Genomic DNA, 19,148 nt, shown 5'->3' with positions numbered 1-19,148 from the left:
CAAGAGTTCCAGTTGCTCCACATCCTTGCCAACACTTGGTGTCATTTTGTTTGTTTCATGTCAGCCATTCTGGTGAATATGTGGTGGATTTAATTTATATTTTCCTAATGAGGAATGGTGTTGAGCACCTTTTCATATGCTTATGAGCCATTAGATAACCTCTTTTTTTAAAGTGCCTGTTCAAATCTTTTGCCATCTTTTTAAATTGTAGTAAAATACACGTAAAATGTATCATCTTAACCATTTTTAAGTTTGGTGGTTTTCACGCTGTTGTGTACTGTAAATGAATCTCCAGAATGCTTTCATTTTTTGAAACTGAAACTCTATACTCGTTAAATAACAACTCCACTTGACTCTCCACCACCACCCCACCCCCTCCCCGCCAGCCCCTGGCAACCACCATTCTTGCTGTCTCTATGAATTTGACTATTCTAGGCACCTCACATAAATGGAATCATACAGTAGTTGTCTTTATATGACTTGCTTATTTCACTTAGTATACTGTTCTCAAAGTTCATCTATGTTGTAGAATGTGTCAGAATTTCCTTCCGTTTCAAGACTGGATAATATTCCATTGTATGTCTATACCACATCTTGTTTATCCATTCATCTGTCTATGAACGCTTGGGTTGCTTCCACCTTTTGGCTATTGTGAATAATGTTGCTATGAACGTTGGGCATACAAATATCTCTTTGAGATCCTACTTTCAGTTCTTTAGAGTATAGACCCAGAAGTGGAATTGCTAGATCATATGGTAATTCTATTTTTTTTTTTTTGAGGAACTACCATACTGTTTTCCATAGAGGCTGCACCATTTTATATTCCCACTAGTATTACACAATGGTTCCAATTTCTGCACATTCTTACCAACACTTGTTATTTTCAAGGGGCAGAGATCGTTGGGTTTTTTGTTTTTGTTTTTTATAGTAGCCATCCTAGTGCATGTGAGGTGGTATCTCATGGTTTTGACTTGCAGTTCCCTAATGAATAGTGATGCTGAGCATCTTTTCATGTGCCTGCTGGCCATCTGTATATATTTTTTGGAGAAATATTCAAAGGACTATTCAAAATGAGTCTTTTGCTCATTTTTTGATGTGGTTGTTTGGTTTTTGATCCTGATTTGTAGGAGTTCTTTTTATATTCTGGATATTAATGTATTATCACATATATGATTTGCAAATATTTTCTCCTATTCTGCAGATGTCCTTTTCACTCTGTTGATTATGTCACCTGATGCACAAAAGTTTTAGATTTTGATGAAGTCCAGTTTATCTATTTTTACATTGGTTGCCTGTGCTTTTAGTGTCATATCCAAGAAATCATTGGTAAACCCAATATCATGAAGCTTTTTCCCTATGTTTTCTTCTAAGAGTTTTATAGTTTTAGCTCTTACATTTAGGTCTTTGGTCCATTTTTAGTTAAGTTTGGCCAAAAGGTAATTGGGTTGTCTGCCTTTTTAAAATTCATTTTTATACATTTTTTTTTATATTCTTGATGAGTCCTTTGTCAAAATGTATTGCAAATATCTTCTCCCAACCTGTGATTTATCTTTTAGTTCCATTGCTGGTATCTTCTGATGAGCAGAATTTTTTTCATTTTAATGAAGCTCAACTTATCAATTCTTTCTTTTATGATTATATGATTATTCTTTTTGTGAGCTGTGTAAGAAATTTTTGTTGGACACAAGTTCATAAAGACATGTTTTTGTGCTTTTTTCTACAAGTGTTATTTTTTAATCTTTTGTATTTAGGCCAACCATCCATTTCACATTAATATTTGTGTATGGTGTGAGGTAGGGGCCTACTTCATTTTTTTCTCTTTTAGATATCTAATTGCTTCAGCTCTGTTTATTGAAAAGGTTATCATTTCCCCATCAAATGCAATAACACCTTAATTATAAATCAGGTGACTATAAATGTGGGAATCTGTTACCTTATTCTATTGTTTCCATTGATTTGTTTGTTTGTTTGTTTGTTTGTTTGTTTGTTTCTCCTTACATTGGTATCACACAGTCAACTTTAGAGTAGTCTGTAATTTATGTCTGTTTTCATATTACTGGTCTGGCATTGAGAAGGTCCACGTAATGCTTAATGACCGAGTGAATAAATGAAATGGACTTCAAAGTGGTCATTATAACTAGTCCATTGCTAGTTATATTACCAGTATCACTACTAACATAGTTATATCCATCCTGCCACATGGCAAGAATGGTGGAGACCACAAGTAATCCCTCACTTTGTCGTTGTTCACTTTTGTAATGCACTGTACATGTCACCTAGTCTCCTTGGTCATTTGTCCTTATATAGTTTATTCGTGTGTGTGTGTGTGTGTGTGTGTGTGTGTTTTATAGCATGTTCTGTGTAATGCCTGTCATAGTAGACTGAAGAACTTTACCTAGAAAGCTTATAGACAGGTGTGCCTTCTGTACAAAAATCATTTGTGTGGGGACTAAATGTCACCAAAGGAACCACTGGAGAGCTGCTGGAAGCTGATGAGAGAGCAGGCCACTGCAACAGCTGTGGAGCACAGGTCTCCTTAGGCGACATGGATGAGAGACTGGTAGGATGCAAATGGCCAGAAGACAAGTTGCCTGACCCTGCCCGACTCTCATCTCAGGCTTTGTTCTTACTTAAGCTCTTTCACCCATAGGTACTTCCTGGCCCATTTAAGATAAGTCGACTGAGTTAAGTTCAGATGCTCACCAAGTTCTCAGAGGTGTCCAGAACCTTCTTCTAATCTTCACCGGAACAAGATAGATATAAATTAATGACGAGATAGGTAAACTATAGGTAATGACATTTGCAGTCTCCACTGCAAAGGTCACCCAGCTGGCCCAGGTCCAGCTCTGCCATTGCCAGCTTTGTGATTTTGTGCCTCAGTTTCCTCATCTGTAAAATGAAGATGATAATAGTCCCTGCCGGATAGAGTTATTGTGTAAACACTCAAAACAGCCCCAACACATATTAAGTTCAGTTGTTTGGACTAGACACGGCATTGGTTAGAACCATCTTTTCCCGAGTTATTACAACCACAAATAATCAGGGCTAAGTCTGGGCTTTCGAGGGTCTGGCAGAATGGAGCTCTGGCTGCATCTTTGCTTAGTCTTGGCTGTGAAACGTGTTCCTGCTTTCCTCGGGGATGTCGCTGGAAGCTTTGTCCTCCCCAGTGAATGTCAATTCCACCTTGGACTCTGGGATCTCTAACAGGAAGACAAACACCAGCCAGGTACAACTCTCCCAGGATTGCCTAGCTTTCTCTTGTTATGAATAGAATTTGCTTTTCAACCAGTATGTAGAACTCCCAAACCCTGGCTGGGTCTTGGGATTGGGAGGGAGGAGACAAAGGAAAAGTAGGAATGCAGAGGCCACAGTCACCCAAGGGGAGTGATTTGGGAGCCTCCCAGATAGTGAATAATCCACCACTCATGGTTGGGGGAGGTGGGCGGGAGGAAGCATTTATTAAGAAACTCAGTGCTGAGGCTAGCAGGGTCATGCAGAGTGATTTGCACATGGGGAAGAGACTTTGGTGCAAGTGGAGATGGTTGGAGTTCACGGGGAAGACGTACTGGAGGAGCTGGGGTGCTGGGAAGGAAGACAGACTCCATCTGGGCCAAGGTCAGTACTGTTGGGGCTTTTCTAGGCAGTAGACTGCACTCAGGGCTCACATCCGACCGCTGCCCTTTCTTGTATCATCTAAAGCAATTAGCTTCACTTCTTTGAGCCACAGTCTTATCTGCAAAAAGGGGACATGTGTGAAGATCAATGTATGAATATTTAGTATAGTTTGGGCATGGGTAGACTCAAGTATTTAAAAGTTTTTGCAGTATTTTACTCCGTGCTGGGTCCAATGCCAGGCACTGGAAATACAAAGATGAATAAGGTCCTATCTCTGCCCAGTTCAGGGGAAGACAAGTTTGGCAGGAAGATGCTGATGCATGGTTAAGCCACAGGCCTGACCGATGGCAGACACCTCAGCTTCTCAGGAAAGCAGCACTGTTTAACCTATTGGATTAGTGGAGAACTTTTTCCCAATGTAGGCAATCCATCAGACCCTAGGCAGTGCCTGTTTTCTATGAGTGAATCCAGGCCAGAGGGTGTGAGGGGCTGGTCACCCCAGAAGCCTGATCCAGCCCAGTAGCATGCTCTGGCCTCCCTGTGGGACCAGATTTCACCTTCTGCCTGCTTTCTAAGGGTCAATACTGGCCCCACCTCTGTTAGATCTGTTTGGCACAACTTAGCCTTCACGGTGTGGGACTTATTCTTGTCATTCTAGGGCCTAACAGGGAACATGTGGAAAGTCCTGCCCTGGCCCTGAACCCACCCCAGGACAGTGTGGGGCCCCAAAGATTTAAACCTCACTAGAGATGAAGGAAAACAGGTTTAAAAATAAAAAATAAGATACCATTGTAGTCTGCAGAATAATGATCTCCAAAGATGTCCACATTCTAAACCCTGAAACCTGTAAATAGGTTGCCTTTCATGGCAAAAGAAGCATTGTAGGTGTGATTAAGGGTTTGAAGATAGGAGATTATCCTGGATTATTCAGGTGGGCCCAACACAATTGTAAGAGTCCTGATAAATGAAAGAGGGAGGGAGGGCCGTCAGTGTTAGTGTCGCTCAGTGTGAGAAGGATGTGGCCGGCCACGGCTGGCTTTGACGATAGAGAGGGCCATGAGCCAAGAAATGCAAGCAGCCAAGGAATGCAAGTTGGAAAAGGTGAGGAAGTGGATTCTCCCCTAGAATCTCCAGAAAGAAAAATGGCCCCACCTCGATCTTAGTGCAGCGAGACCCGTTTCAGACCTCTAGAACGGTAAGATAATAAATTGTGTTGTTTTTAGCCACTAAGTTTGTGGTAATTTGTTCCAGCAGCAATAGGAAGCTCATATAACCATTTTGCCTTTTATATTAGTTAATATTAAAGAAATTGGTTATATTCCAGATAGAAAGAAGTGTGGAGAAACAGCCCTCACACACAATCAGTGGGAGTATAAATGTGTGCTTTTGGGGGAGCTATTTGTCAGTACCCATCAAATGCTTCAAGGTACATTACCTTTGACCAAGTATTTTCCCTTCTTAGAATTTATCCTGTGGATATACTCACATGAGGATGTTCTTTATAGCATTTCTTAGAATATGAAAAGCTGGAAACGACCTTCATATCCCATCAATAAAGCACTGCTGGATTTGAATACAGCCCCAAATGGAATACTATGCTGTTCCCAGAAAGAGTGAGGTGAACCTAGATATCCATGCATAGGTTTTTTGTTTGTTTGTTATTTAAAAAGCAAGTCACTGATCAGGATGTATGATGTTTTATTCATTTATATAAAAATCCAATATTCACACATATATTTATATAAATGCCTTAGGCTGTCGGAAGAACATATTAATTTAACTGTAGCTTCTCTGAGGAAGGACATGGGAGGACGGGGGGGGCAGGGCAAGTACAATTCTACAATGGTTTAAAATTTTTCAAGTACATTTTCCTTTTTAAAAAATTTTAAAAGGATAAAAGCCTCCAGCCTTTCTGTCCTGTAACCAGTCATTGGAACTTCTGGTCTAGACATATCTTTGGGTCTGGACCAGAGCCCCTGGAGTGAGCACAGAGGAGATGTAGGGAGCCGAAACAACCAGTCTTGGAGATGAAGACATGGTTGGGGGCAGGGCGTTGAGGGAGGGACTAGCATGTCAGGACCTGGCCAGGGTCAAGACAGTTGGAGCCAGTGTCCAGGAGGCCTGGGCAACAAGCTCCGGAGAGCAGGGGTGCACACTGATCCCGGGGCAGGGGCAGTTTTCTGTGCCCTGAGCCCCCCTGGTTGCTGGTAGGTCAGAGGTTATGGGAGACCCTGCCCTGATTGGTCAGACTCTCCTACAGGTGAGTCCAGCATTTGGCTGAGGGAGAGACAGGGCTTTAACCGATGGCATTTGCAGTGCTGGTTGATGTCAACAACCATAGCTGAGGCTGGCATAGTATGCTTCCCCAGGGTAGCCAACAGGACTGATGGAGGGTCCGGCAGGCCTGACCTTGCCAATCCATCTCTCAGCCAGTCCCACTGGGAGGGGTGCCTTTTGCAAACATCAGCACATATCCCTAGCTATAGACTCACCTTGACCTAGGTCTGATGGGCTTTGGAGGCTTTGTTTGTCCTGTAGAACTCTTCCCCAGTTCAATTACAGCCCACCTGAGCAAACTAGGAAACGTGGCCAGTGTTCTTCATAGTTGGGCATGCTCCCACCTGATCTTAGAATCCTAAATCCGTTATTGTCAGGATGGAAGCGAGCCTTGAGGTCATTTAGCCCAACTATTTCACGTTACAGAAGGGGAAACTGAGGCCCAGAGAGGGAAGTGACTTGCCAAGCATTTTGGAGCTTCCTGCTACAGGTGACTGGGCTCCAGGCCTATTGTTCTGCCCTTGCTGGAGGAAACTCACAGAGAAAGGTGGGGAGGGCCGTGGGAGGCAGCCCAGCCATGGTGAGGAGTCCTAGTGCTCCACCTCCTTGCCACCACCTGTGCCATCCTACCTACAGCTGGGATCCGTCTACCCCTGGGGAGCTCCCTGGGAGGCTGAGTCAGGGTCAAGCATCACCTGTATTGAGAAAAATTGGCCCCACACTGAGAATTGAAAAATTCAAGGATTTTCTTCAGTTTGGCCTGGACACTTCCTGGCTGGTTATCTGTGGGCAGGTCATGCCTCTCCTTGGGCCTCAGTTTCCTCCCAGAAGCAAATAGGAATGATGGGTAAAAAAAAAAAAATGCAGTGAGTTTGAGGACAGGATTGGGCTTATGCAACTTAACCAATCAGTCATAAAGGAGGCCAGAATTCAGGACCCTGCCAAGAGCTGCTCTCCCATGGGCCTCATTAACCAGTCGTCATTCCACAGGATCCCAGTGACCAGGTGGAGGCTCTAAAATCTCCAGCCTCAGTAGGCGAGCCATCTCATGTGACTGCCGCTGACTGGGGAAAGCTGTGCACCAAGACTGAGGTTATTTCAATCTATGAGTGTCTTCAGTCCTAGCTTGAGCCCTGGATTGGTATGAAGCATTCAATCGGAAAAGTGTCCCAGAAAGTCTGACCCATCAGACTTGTCACCACCTGATCTCCTACATGGGCTCCTGTCCCCACAGCTGGGACCACTTAGCCCTGCCCAGCTTGGGAACCAATGCTTCCCTTGTCTGGGGGAACTTAGAAAGCCTGTACCCATACCTGGCTGATTCAGCATCATGTTGGCTTCTTTGGAGGCCCTGCTTTAACCTGCAGATTCAACATCTGCTCTCATTTCTTGTACACCAGCTGTGTGCCAGGTACTTTCCATGCATTATAGCTTAATCTTCATGACAACCCAGGGCCTAAAAGCAGCAGAGCCAGGATTGGACCCCAGACCAGGGCTCTTTTCCATAAGGCCATGGAACCCCTCAAACAGAAAGACTTTCCCCAATAATAACGATTACCATTGTTTCTTGAATGCTTACTACATGCCAGGTACTATGCAAAGTAAGTGCTTTATATGGATTAACTCAGTTTAAACCACATATGGCACGTTTACTGTCCCCATTTTACAGGTAGGGAGACTGAGGCTTAGAGAGGTTCCAGGAATTTCCAGTGAGAAGGTGGAGGAGCGAGGATTCAAATACAAGCTATCTGAGTCGCGATGCTGCCTTTGGAATCTCTGTGTGGTGTGTTGCCTTAGTGACTGGACACTTGCCTCACCACAGGTGCCTATCTTGTCCTTTAAACCTAAACTGTAGTCTGTGTTGTTCCCTTTCCCTGTGTTCCAGTGTCCTCAGGCCTGGGCTGTGTTCACCCTCCCCACGACCACTATTGTACTCCAATCCCCTGTGAGTGTGTTTGTTTGACTGCCCCAAAAGGAACCAAGTAACTGTGGCTTAACGCAAGATAGAAGGTGTATTTCGCTCTCAGGGGCAGATGACTTTGCTTCCAGTCTTCTTGCCCTACCATCCTTGCAGCCATGTTCCTTCCTGAAAAACTGAGGATGTGGAGGGTGGGTCCTTTTCTTTCTGGTTGTAACCTGCAAGCTGCATTCATTACATTGGCCGGCCCTGGCTGCAAGGGAGCGCGGGAAATACAGTCTAGCTAGGTGTCCATAAACCCAGCTGAAGTTTGCGGGCTTCGATTATTAAAAGAGTGGGAGACATTTTCAGTCTCTGCCCCATTCCCCTTTCCCAGCCAGAACCCCACTTGGCCTTGGCCACTCTCTTTGGCAAGGTGTCCTCGTGGCTCTCTGACAACCTCTCCCTGTTAGTCTCCAGACCTACGTCCCCACATCTCACCTGTCTCGGCACCATCTGAGCCCACAGTTACTTTTACTTCTCTTTGCAGGTGAAAAATTCTACTCCATCTTGCACACACACCACATACAGTATCGCACACAAAGATTCTTGGAAGGGGCATTGGGGTTTGTGTTGGATCATTAAATGGAACTACTGTTTGCCTCCTGTCCAGCCTGTGGCCTTCTGCACTGGGTTTCGGCTCTTAAAGTGAGGAGAAAAGCTTACTTCCCTGGTGTTTTTAAGATCAGCATGTTTTATTACTATCAGTAAAATTTTGACCATATTTTGGCACAGTGTGTGTGTGTGTGTGTGTGTGTGTGTGTATCTGTGTGTGTCTGTGTGTAAATTACAAGCCAAGAACTTTATTCAGACCCCCCTGTGTCTGTCTTGCCTTCATCTTATCTAACTTGGCTGGTGACCAAGCTCCCTAGTCCAGAGCCCAGGGCAGATTCAAGCTGGCCTCCTGCCAGGACTGGTGAAATCATCCTCTTGATAGAGCCATCTCCCATCTCCCCTCTGGTAAAGCCCTCTGGGGTGTCCACTCTGGCCTACAGCCATGATGTCCCAATGCCTTGGATGTGGACCGTGCTTTCCAGTTTGGTTTCAGAGCTTGAGCCACCTTGCCCTGTTGGCTCTTCCATCACTGCCCACTCCCCTGGGGTCCTCATGGCTCCAGCCCCAGGACCCTGCTCTCTTCCCTGTTGAGATGTTCTAACAGCTAAACTTGTGGAAGCTTCCAGAAGTGGAAACTACGTTGTCTGATATGTTAGTCAACCGGCACTTGAAACTCAGGTTTTCCTCATGGTTTTAAGCTGGTTTCTAAATTAAAACTCTTGGGGCTCTGGCCTCAGCGGCAGACAACATGGACCCCATGGCCATTCTGCCACCATCAACAGAAGACGTCCAGCCTACCTTGGGCCTGAGGCTCGGGCCCATGTTGGCCCCGCTCTTGGGCCCTGTCAAGAAAACCCTCTACCTCTGACCTCATGTCACTGGTGACTTTTACACGTACCCTCACCAATTCTCTGGAGAAGCAGGGTTTTTTTTCTGTTACTTCATATTTACATTAAAACTTTGCACATACTCTCAGAAGCACAGCAGATAGAAAAGGGCCATTGTCTTAGTGTCATTGGTCACAGTGATTAGAAGCCATCCTTCTACAGGAGCTGAAGAGTTAAGTGACAAAGTGTATATGCCAATCTGAACTGTAATCAATTCCAAGGCTGAAGTCCTCTTAATTCCTGTTGCCCCACGTCTGCACCCTTGGTTCCAGCTGCCCGCTCCCACTGCCTCTTGTATTAAGAACCTAAAATCTGTCATGAGGTATGGGGCAGGGTAGCAGGGAGCACTGGCCCAGGAATCTGAGAACTGGCGTGACCCTGGGCTGGTCGTTTCCCGCCATGGTCCAGGTGCTCTGCCTGCAGAATGAAGGAGTGGGCCTTCTAGCCCCCAGACCCACTGACTCCATGATCTGGGTGGCCGACAGTGCTAACGTGTGCTGGTTCTCCTTGCTCAGAGGGCCCTCCCCGGGGAGCACCGGGCCCAGCTCATAGGTGTAGGCTAGTTACTGACCTTAGGCAGACCATGCTGGCCCAGAGTGTCATCTGATGATACAACAGTCACCTGACTGTCTTCCTCATCCACTCCGTCCCTCCCACCTGGCCTGGGAATTGCCCCAAACCCCAGCTATTGGGTGCTTCTCCACCTGCCCCTGGAGAGTCTTGAGAATTAGTGAAGGGACAACTGCAGGACTGGACAATGTAGGGTCCTCCTTGACCAACTGACCCCCACTCAGAGTGATAATTCACCACACGGTCAAGCCATCAGAAGAAGCAAAGCTTACCACTAGCTAGTATTTTGGGGGTGCTTTGAGATCCTTGCATGAAAGGGTGAATAGAAATAATAAGTATAGGCAACCCTTTATTATCCATACCCAGCACCCAAGGGCCTCTCCCCCACACAGGTGCAACCAGGCCAGGGAATTCCTGACCAGCCTGGAGAACAGTCCTTCACCCATACTGCAGAGGACATCTGCCTTGTCTGACCTTTATTTATTTATTTATTACACATTTTTTAAAAAGTATTTTCAGGTGTACAAAACAATGTAATAGTTATACATTTCACCCCTCACAAAGTGATAATCCCCCTCCCCTAATCTATTGCCCCTCTGACATCGTATACAGCTGTTACAATTCCATTGACTCAATTCCCTATACTATACCCCATATCCCGTGACAATATATATATTGAATTATAGTTGACATATAATATTATTCAGCTTCAGGTGTACAGTGACGTGGTCAGTCAGCCTTGTCTGACTTTTAGATGACTCAGCACTTCTGCTCACCTTAGCTTGGATAGGTAAGGCCTGGCGTGATGCCACCAGGATGGACCCCCCCATTTCTTCTGTTCAGCAGCTAGAGCGAAGTTAGGACATCCGTTGGAAGGCCTCCTTTGCTGTTAAGCCTCTAGACACCTGTGCTCACTCCTCACTGAAGATACAGCCATGTCCCTGGAGCCACACCAGTGCTTCCACAGATTGAGAGCCATAGACTGCAGTGCCCATTGTGCCACAGAAGTCATAGAGGGTATTGATTCATTGAGGCAGGGGACAAGCCCTGGCCAGGGCTCAGGAGGCACAGATGTCTAGCTCTGCCACCATCACTGTGCAATTTTTAGGAGAAATCACATCATCCTTCTAGGTGTGGTCTCCTCATCTGTCAAGTGAGAGGATTGGCCTAGATAGCCAATCTCTAAGAATCCATTAGGAGACCACAGTGTAATTTCAGTCCTCATAGCAAAGATCAAAAGTTTGTACCCGATACCCAGAGTCAGCACTTGTACCTGGTTTCAGTCTCAAGGTAAATATTGATTGTAAGGGTAACCACTTGTCCCCGTTTGCCTGGGAAAGCCCTGATTTATTCCTGTTGCTCCTCCATAACCATTAGTAATGCATCTTTCATTCTCAAATGTGCCCCAGTTTGCATGATATCTTACATGGCTCCCCTACTGATGGTAATATGATGAAATGAGGTTTCCCTGCCATCCTCACATTAACCCTGCTTTGGAAGGATGCCTTCTCTGCCTGAGGCAAAGACAGCCTTTGACTGCTCAACGAATAGCCTTTGCTGAGTTGTGACCTTCCATTGATAACAACCAATCACTGCATTTGTTGGAGGGATGTCATTTGAAGACACAGATGATCTCATGCGTCATTCACGGCCCCTCTCTGAAGTACCACATGAAAAAGTTCTTTCCAATAACCCTTTGTTTCTTGCAAAGAACTGAGATATTTCTTCCTTTCTGGTTATAAGGACTCTGTAATGAACCATATCTCTTTTCTCCCTGACTGCCATGAAGCTCAGGTATGAGTGTATAGCTGAACAGTAGACACTATCTAAGTCCTTATGATAGGCATGCCAGTGTTTTTTTCCATCCCACCATCCTGACTTCCTGTTTTATTTACATTTTCCTTTGTTCTGACTGGGGCACTGACCAGACAAGGAAGGACTGCAAAGCTGGAGGAGCCTTCCAGAATGATCCTCCCCGCTATTGCTTGGCAGATCAGATAGTCACAGCTGTGTTAGACTGAGCTCCCACAGATTAGGGCAGTGGCTTCCCCATGAAATACTGACTAGCGAGGTGGGTTAGAAGGGGCGGGGGAAAGCCATGAATGATGTCCCTCTTGGACACCTTCAGAATCCAGCAGCAGGCGAGTAACACTAACCTAAGAATAATCTACTCCTTAGAAAGCTCATCCCTGAATAATCCACCCACTCCCCCTCCTGCACCGACCAGCCCTCATCCAGCGGCATCCACGTCCATTATCGTGTTGGACTCCGAGGCACAGTTGAGGCAGGAATTGTTGTTTTCCATTTTGTAGATTAGGCAACTGGTGCTTAGGGAGCTAAAACCTGCTCATAGAGCAGAGACTGGAGCCCAGGCCTCCCGTCCAAAAATGCTGTGACTCTCTGCTCCACAGTCCCCAGAAACACAGTTGGCACACAAGTCACCAACAGCACTGTGAATGTGGGAGAGGGAGGGATGGTCAGTGCCCAGATGTGTAGAGCCAGGGACCAGGAGATCAGCTGTCCAGGCTGTGGACGAGTCGCAATAATTGTCTCTTCTCTTTCGTGTGTGTGTATTTCCGTGTGTCTGTGTCTGTCATATAGAAGAACGTGAATTCCCCTCCAACGCGGTGATCTCCAACACAGGACTAAAGGAGAGAAGAGGCCATCCGGAGCCACCCACGGCATCCAGTGTGGCTTCTCTCGTGCCGGGACTAGGGATGACTGGGCCATGCACACAGACATCCCCTGCCTTCAACAGTTCGCATAGCACACAGGGGACTCGTGGGGGGCCACTTGCCACTGCCAACTGAAACAATATGATGGCAACATTGACGTCCTTCATGACGTTTCCACGACAGACATTCAGGCAGAAAGTGCTGGTGCATTTTCTGTCTGCAAAGTAGAGGGCCATGCCTCACCAATGTGAATCGTTTGAGCCCTGATGACCTGCTCTGAGTCCACTCACAGCCAGTGACACTTGCAAAAAACTCCCAAAGCCGTCTTGGGTTTGGCTTCCTCAGCTCTTGACCAATGTGGCCAAAGCCAGACGCCTCCTTGGGACACTTGGATTATTCATAAATGCAGCCTGCCCCTGCCCTCCCTGAATAGCATCCAAAGTCTCCGTGGAGGTCATGGATCCTGAACAAAGTGTCAAGGGCACCAAGAAGGCTGAGGGAAGTCCCCGGAAGCGGCTGACTAAAGGAGAAGCCGTTCAGACCAGTGTTTCGGCCAGCGCCCCCTACCCAGGCAGCAGCACGGCTGCCACCCCTGAGGGCCCCCTCCAAGAGCTCCTAGCCCCGCAGCCCTTCCCGGGCCCCTCATCGTCGGTTCTTAGGGAAGGCTCTCAGGAGAAAATGGGCCAACAGCAGAAGCCCCCCAAGAGGTCCTCCATCGAAGCCTCCGTCCACATCTCGCAGCTTCCGCAGCACCCTCTGACACCAGCATTCATGTCGCCCGGCAAACCTGAGCACCTCCTGGAGGGGTCCACGTGGCAGCTGGTCGACCCCATGAGACCTGGACCCTCCAGCTCCTTTGTGACTCCTGGGCTCCATCCTCAGAGCCAGCTCCTCCCTTCCCATGCTTCCATCATGCCCCCCGAGGACCTGCCTGGCCTCCCCAAAGTCTTTGTGCCCCGTGCCTCCCAGGTCCCGTTGAAGCCCATGGAAGAGGCACACAAAAAGGAGAGGAAACCCCAGAAGCCAGGCAAGTACATCTGCCAGTACTGCAGCCGGCCCTGTGCCAAGCCCAGCGTGCTCCAGAAACACATCCGCTCACACACGGGCGAGAGGCCCTACCCCTGTGGCCCCTGCGGCTTCTCCTTCAAGACCAAGAGTAACCTCTACAAGCACAGGAAGTCCCATGCCCACCGCATCAAAGCCGGCCTGGCCTCGGGAGTGGGCAGTGAGATGTACCCCCCGGGGCTGGAGATGGAAAGGATCCCCGGGGAAGAGTTTGAGGAGCCCACCGAGGGAGAAAGCACCGATTCAGAAGAGGAAACGGGTACCGCGTCTACTCACCCTGCAGAGCTATCCCCCAGGCCTAAGCACCCTCTCCTGTCCAGCAGCCTGTACAGCTCTGGGAGCCAGGGTTCCAGCCATGAACGCTGTTCCTTGTCCCAATCCAGCTCAGCCCCGTCTCTCGAGGACCCCACTCCATTTGTAGAACCCTCATCAGAGCACCCCCTGAGCCATAAACCCGAAGACACCCACACCATAAAGCAGAAGCTGGCCCTCCGCCTGAGCGAAAGGAAAAAGGTTATCGACGAGCAGACGTTTCTGAGCCCAGGCAGCAAGGGCAGTACTGAATCTGGGTACTTCTCCCGCTCCGAGAGCGCCGAGCAGCAGGTCAGCCCCCCGAACACCAATGCCAGGTCCTACGCAGAGATCATCTTCGGCAAGTGCGGGCGGATCGGGCAGCGGACCACCATGCTGACGGCCACCTGCACCCAGCCCCTCCTGCCCCTGTCCACCGAAGACAAGCCCAGCCTGGTGCCTTTGTCTGTGCCGCGGACACAGGTCATCGAGCACATCACCAAGCTCATCACTATCAACGAGGCTGTGGTGGACACCAGCGAGATAGACAGCGTGAAGCCCAGGAGGAGCTCGCTGTCACGGCGCAGCAGCATGGAGTCGCCCAAATCCAGCCTCTACCGGGAGCCTCTGTCATCTCACAGCGAGAAAACGAAGCCGGAACAATCACTGCTGAGCCTCCAGCACCCGCCCAGCACCACTCCCCCTGTGCCTCTGCTGAGAAGCCACTCAATGCCTTCTGCCGCCTGCACCCTCAGTACCCCCCACCACACCTTCCGTGGTAGCTACTCCTTCGACGACCACATCACCGACTCCGAAGCGCTGAGCCGCAGCAGTCAAGTGTTTACCTCCCACCCCCGGATGCTCAAGCGTCAGCCGGCCATTGAACTACCTTTGGGAGGGGAGTACAGTTCCGAGGAGGCAGGGCCAAGTAGCAAAGACACAGCCCCCAAACCCGCAGATGAGCCGGAACCCAAGGAAAGCGAACTCACCAAAAAGACCAAGAAGGGCTTGAAAACAAAAGGGGTGACCTATGAATGTAACATATGTGGTGCTCGGTACAAGAAAAGGGACAACTATGAGGCCCATAAGAAATACTACTGCTCAGAGCTTCAGATCGCAAAGCCCGTCTCTGCAGGTGCTCACGCATCTCCGGAAGCTGAGAAGAGTCAGGCTGAGCATGAGCCCTGGTCCCAGATGATGCATTACAAACTGGGGACCACCTTGGAGCTCACTCCGCTGAGGAAGAGGAGGAAAGAGAAGAGCCTTGGGGATGAGGAGGAGCCACCTGCCTTTGAGTCCACAAAAAGTCAGTTTGGCAGCCCCGGGCCATCTGATGCTGCTCGGAACCTTCCCCCAGAGTCCACCAAGTCACCAGCAGAACCAAGTAAGGCAGTGCCCTCCTTGGAGGGACCCTCAGGCTTCCAGCCAAGGACTCCCAAGCCCGGGTCTGGTTCTGAGTCAGGGAAGGAGAGGAGAACAACGTCCAAAGAAATTTCGGTCATTCAGCACACCAGCTCCTTTGAGAAGTCTGACTCTCTGGAGCAGCCCAGTGGCTTGGAAGGGGAAGACAAGTCTCTGGCCCCGTTCTCATCGCCCCCACCCGCCCCGCATGGACGCTTGGCTCACTCTCTGCAGCCCAAGTTGGTCCGCCAGCCCAACATTCAGGTTCCCGAGATCCTGGTGACCGAGGAGCCCGACCGGCAGGACACAGAGCCAGAGCCCCCTCCCAAGGAGCCCGAGAAGACGGAGGAGTTCCAGTGGCCCCAGCGCAGCCAGACGCTCGCCCAGCTCCCAGCCGAGAAACTGCCACCCAAGAAGAAGAGACTGCGCCTGGCAGAGATGGCTCAGTCATCGGGGGAGTCCAGCTTTGAGTCCTCTGTGCCTCTGTCCCGCAGCCCAAGCCAGGAAAGCAATGTCTCTCTGAGCGGGTCCAGCCGCTCTGCATCCTTTGAGAGGGATGACCACGGAAAAGCCGAGGCCCCCGGGCCCTCGTCCGACACGCACTCCAAACCCTTGGGCACTCACATGCTGACCGTCCCCAGCCACCACCCGCACACCCGAGAGATGCGGAGGTCAGCCTCAGAGCAGAGCCCCAACATTTCCCATTCCGCCCACATGACCGAGGCACGCAGCAAATCATTCGACTATGGCAGCTTGTCCTTGACAGGCCCTTCTGCACCGGCCCCAGTGGCTCCAGCAGCCCCAGCAGCCCCAGCAGCCCCAGTGGCGCCACCAGAGAGAAGAAAATGCTTTCTGGTGAGACAGGCCTCTCTGAGCAGGCCTCCAGAACCAGAGCCAGAGGCTGCCCCCAAGGGAAGACAGGAGAGCGAGGAACCAAAGCCCTCATCCAGTAAACCTTCGGCCAAAAGCTCCTTGCCCCAGGCGTCTTCAGTGGCCACCTCACACAGTGGGTATCCGGGAAGCAAGAGCCAGGCCCAGGACAGGCCCCCGCTGGGGTCCACTCCGCCCTACACAGAAGCACTGCAGGTGCTCCACCACCCCATTGCCCAGCTCCCCTTGCAGGAGAAACCATACCTGCCTCCGCCTGTCTCCCTTTTCTCCTTCCAGCACCTCTTGCAGCACGAGCCAGGACAGTCTTCAGAATTCTTCTCCACTCGGGCCATGTCCAGCCTCCTCTCCTCACCATACTCCATGCCCCCTCTTCCTCCCTCCTTATTTCAAGCCCCGCCACTTCCTCTCCAACCTACTGTTCTGCACCCAGGCCACCTCCACCTCCCGCAGCTCATGTCTCACCCAGCCAGCATCCCCTTCCGGCAGCCCCCCTCGTTCCTGCCCATGCCATACCCGGCCTCCTCAGCACTCTCTTCTGGGTTTTTCCTGCCTCTGCAATCCCAGTTCACCCTCCAGCTCCCAGGTGATGTGGAAAGCCATCTGCCACAGATCAAAACCAGCGTGGCCCCACTGGCAACAGGGACGGCTGGCCTGTCCCCCAGCACAGAGTACGGCAGTGACATCCAGCTGCCCCCCGTGGCTCCCGCAGCCAGCTCCTCAGCACCCACATCAGCTCCCCCACTGGCCCTGCCTGCCTGTCCAGACACCATGGTGTCCCTAGTTGTGCCTGTCCGAATTCAGACCAACATGCCGTCCTATGGGAGCGCCATGTACACCACTCTCTCCCAGATCCTAGTCACCCAGTCCCAAGGCAGCTCAGCAACCGTGGCTCTTCCCAAGTTTGAGGAACCCCCATGCAAAGGGACAATGGTGAGTGGGGCAGATGTGTACGAGGTCGGGCCCGGACTGGCCGGGGTAAGTGAAGAGCAGAGCAGAGGCTTCCAGACTCCATACCTGAGAGTGCCTGTGACATTACCTGAAAGAAAAGGCACTTCCCTGTCGTCAGAGAGTGTCTTGAGCCTGGAGGGGAGTTCATCGACAGTGGGAGGAAGCAAACGCGTCCTTTCACCAGCTGGCAGCCTTGAACTTACCATGGAAACCCAGCAGCAAAAAAGGGTGAAGGAAGAGGAGGCTTCCAAGGCAGATGAAAAACTAGAGCTGGTAAAACCATGCAGTGTGGTGCTTACTAGCCCTGAGGATGGCAAGAGACCAGAGAAATCCCACTTGGGAAGCCAGGGCCAGGGCAGGAGGGAACTAGAATCACTGTCCAGCCTGCCCTCAGATCCATCTGACCCAAAGGAAATACCTCCCCTCCCTCACCCCACACTATCCCATGTGACAGCCCCAGGCTCAGAAGCTTTGAAGGAATATGCCCAGCCATCTGGTAAACCTCACCGAAGAGTCTTGCCTCCACTAAGTGTGAAGAAAGAAGATTCCAAGGAACAGCCTGACCTCCCTTCACTGGCACCTCCCAGCTCGCTTCCTCAGTCAGAAACGTCCCCCAGACCAGCCAAGTTGCAAGAAGGTACGGACTCAAAGAAGGTACTGCAGTTCCCCAGCCTCCACACGACCACTAATGTCAGTTGGTGCTATTTAAACTACATTAAGCCAAATCACATCCAGCATGCAGATAGGAGGTCCTCTGTTTACGCTGGTTGGTGCATAAGTTTGTACAACCCCAACCTTCCGGGGGTTTCCACTAAAGCTGCTTTGTCCCTCCTGAGGTCTAAGCAGAAGGTGAGCAAAGAGACATACACCATGGCCACAGCTCCACATCCTGAGACAGGAAGGCTCGTGCCATCCAGCTCCCGCAAGCCCCGCATGACAGAGGTAAGTTCAGCCTGTTTCTTCTCCCCACTGATTGCAAAAGCCTTTGCTGAGCTTTTAAAGGCACCGTCGTCTCAGGTTCCATTTGCAAAACTAGAGCCTAAGAGGAGGCAGGTTTCCTCTCTGTCAGTTGGGACTGGTCATCTTACCAGGAAGCATCTTTATTGGGTTCCTTTGTCAGCGTGTCCCTGACATCATCAGAATAGATACCTTTCAATAAAGGGAGCTTTAAAGCGATCCTGTTTTCCCATTAGCTGCTATTGTAAAATCAAAGACACAGTCTCAGCCAGGAAAATAAAACAAAAAACAATTCTCCAAAAGACTGTTTGGAAAACTTGGCTGATGGGAATGCCTGCAGCAATTTTAGAGCTTTATGCCCCTTCATCATATGTTTCTGTCCCGTTAGCCTTTCCTCACTGTTCTTATTGTCTACGTCTGCTGTTTCCATTCTCTGGCACCACTTGAAATCTTCCCATTTCCAGAGATTCTAGAATTTGACAACTCCTGAAATCATCCTTTCTTTTCTGCGAATAGGATAGTAGATAGAGCTGGGCTATATTATCCCTCTTTACCAGTAAGTGGCAATATCCCTCCCAGCTCGACCCATCTGTGCTGTGTGGTAGCACCCAGCCCCGACTAAGGGTTCACATTTACTCCTCCATTGCATCTGACCTGAGGCTGCATCAGGAGCTATTAAATGAATGGGTCCCTGCAAGTTCAGGAAGTTTGAAATTTGATAATTTCATTTGCGTCAGACAGATGACACCTCCATACCCTGACAGGGCCAGCCTAAGGATTCAGACCGTGCTATGTTATGTCAACTTGGCATTTGTGCGATACAATTGGTCTGTTGATTGAGCAGCCTCACTGTGCCAGGCACTGTGCTGGGCCCTTGAATCCAGCCAATGCTCATCCCCCCTTGTGAGGTAGCAGGACCATCTTCATTCTACAGAGGGAACTGAAGGTCAGAAGGTGAGAGAGGGCAAGGTCACAGGGCAAATATTCAGCAAACCCAGAATTTGAACCCAGACCTGTCTGACTCCAGAGAATCTATTTTTCTTCTTTTAGTTATCTAAA

At 49.4% G+C, this 19,148-nt stretch overlaps 1 protein-coding gene across 6 annotated transcripts in view; it reads left to right on the top strand.

Moving 5' to 3' along the window:
• Window positions 1-19,148, top strand: part of HIVEP3 (HIVEP zinc finger 3) — a 437,965-nt gene that overhangs the window by 362,210 nt on the left and 56,607 nt on the right. For all 6 annotated transcript variants that reach the window (XM_019643809.1, XM_019643812.1, XM_019643805.1 and 3 more), the window contains one exon: window positions 12,463-18,074. In XM_019643809.1, coding sequence (XP_019499354.1) covers window positions 12,993-18,074 — 5,082 coding nt within the window. In that variant the 5' untranslated portion in view covers window positions 12,463-12,992. The remainder of the gene's footprint in view (window positions 1-12,462; window positions 18,075-19,148) is intronic.

This window comes from Hipposideros armiger, unplaced genomic scaffold (genome assembly GCF_001890085.2).
Source record: "Hipposideros armiger isolate ML-2016 unplaced genomic scaffold, ASM189008v1 scaffold_82, whole genome shotgun sequence".
NCBI classification, from domain to species: domain Eukaryota; kingdom Metazoa; phylum Chordata; class Mammalia; order Chiroptera; family Hipposideridae; genus Hipposideros; species Hipposideros armiger.
This window is presented reverse-complemented; position numbering and strand designations above follow the sequence as displayed.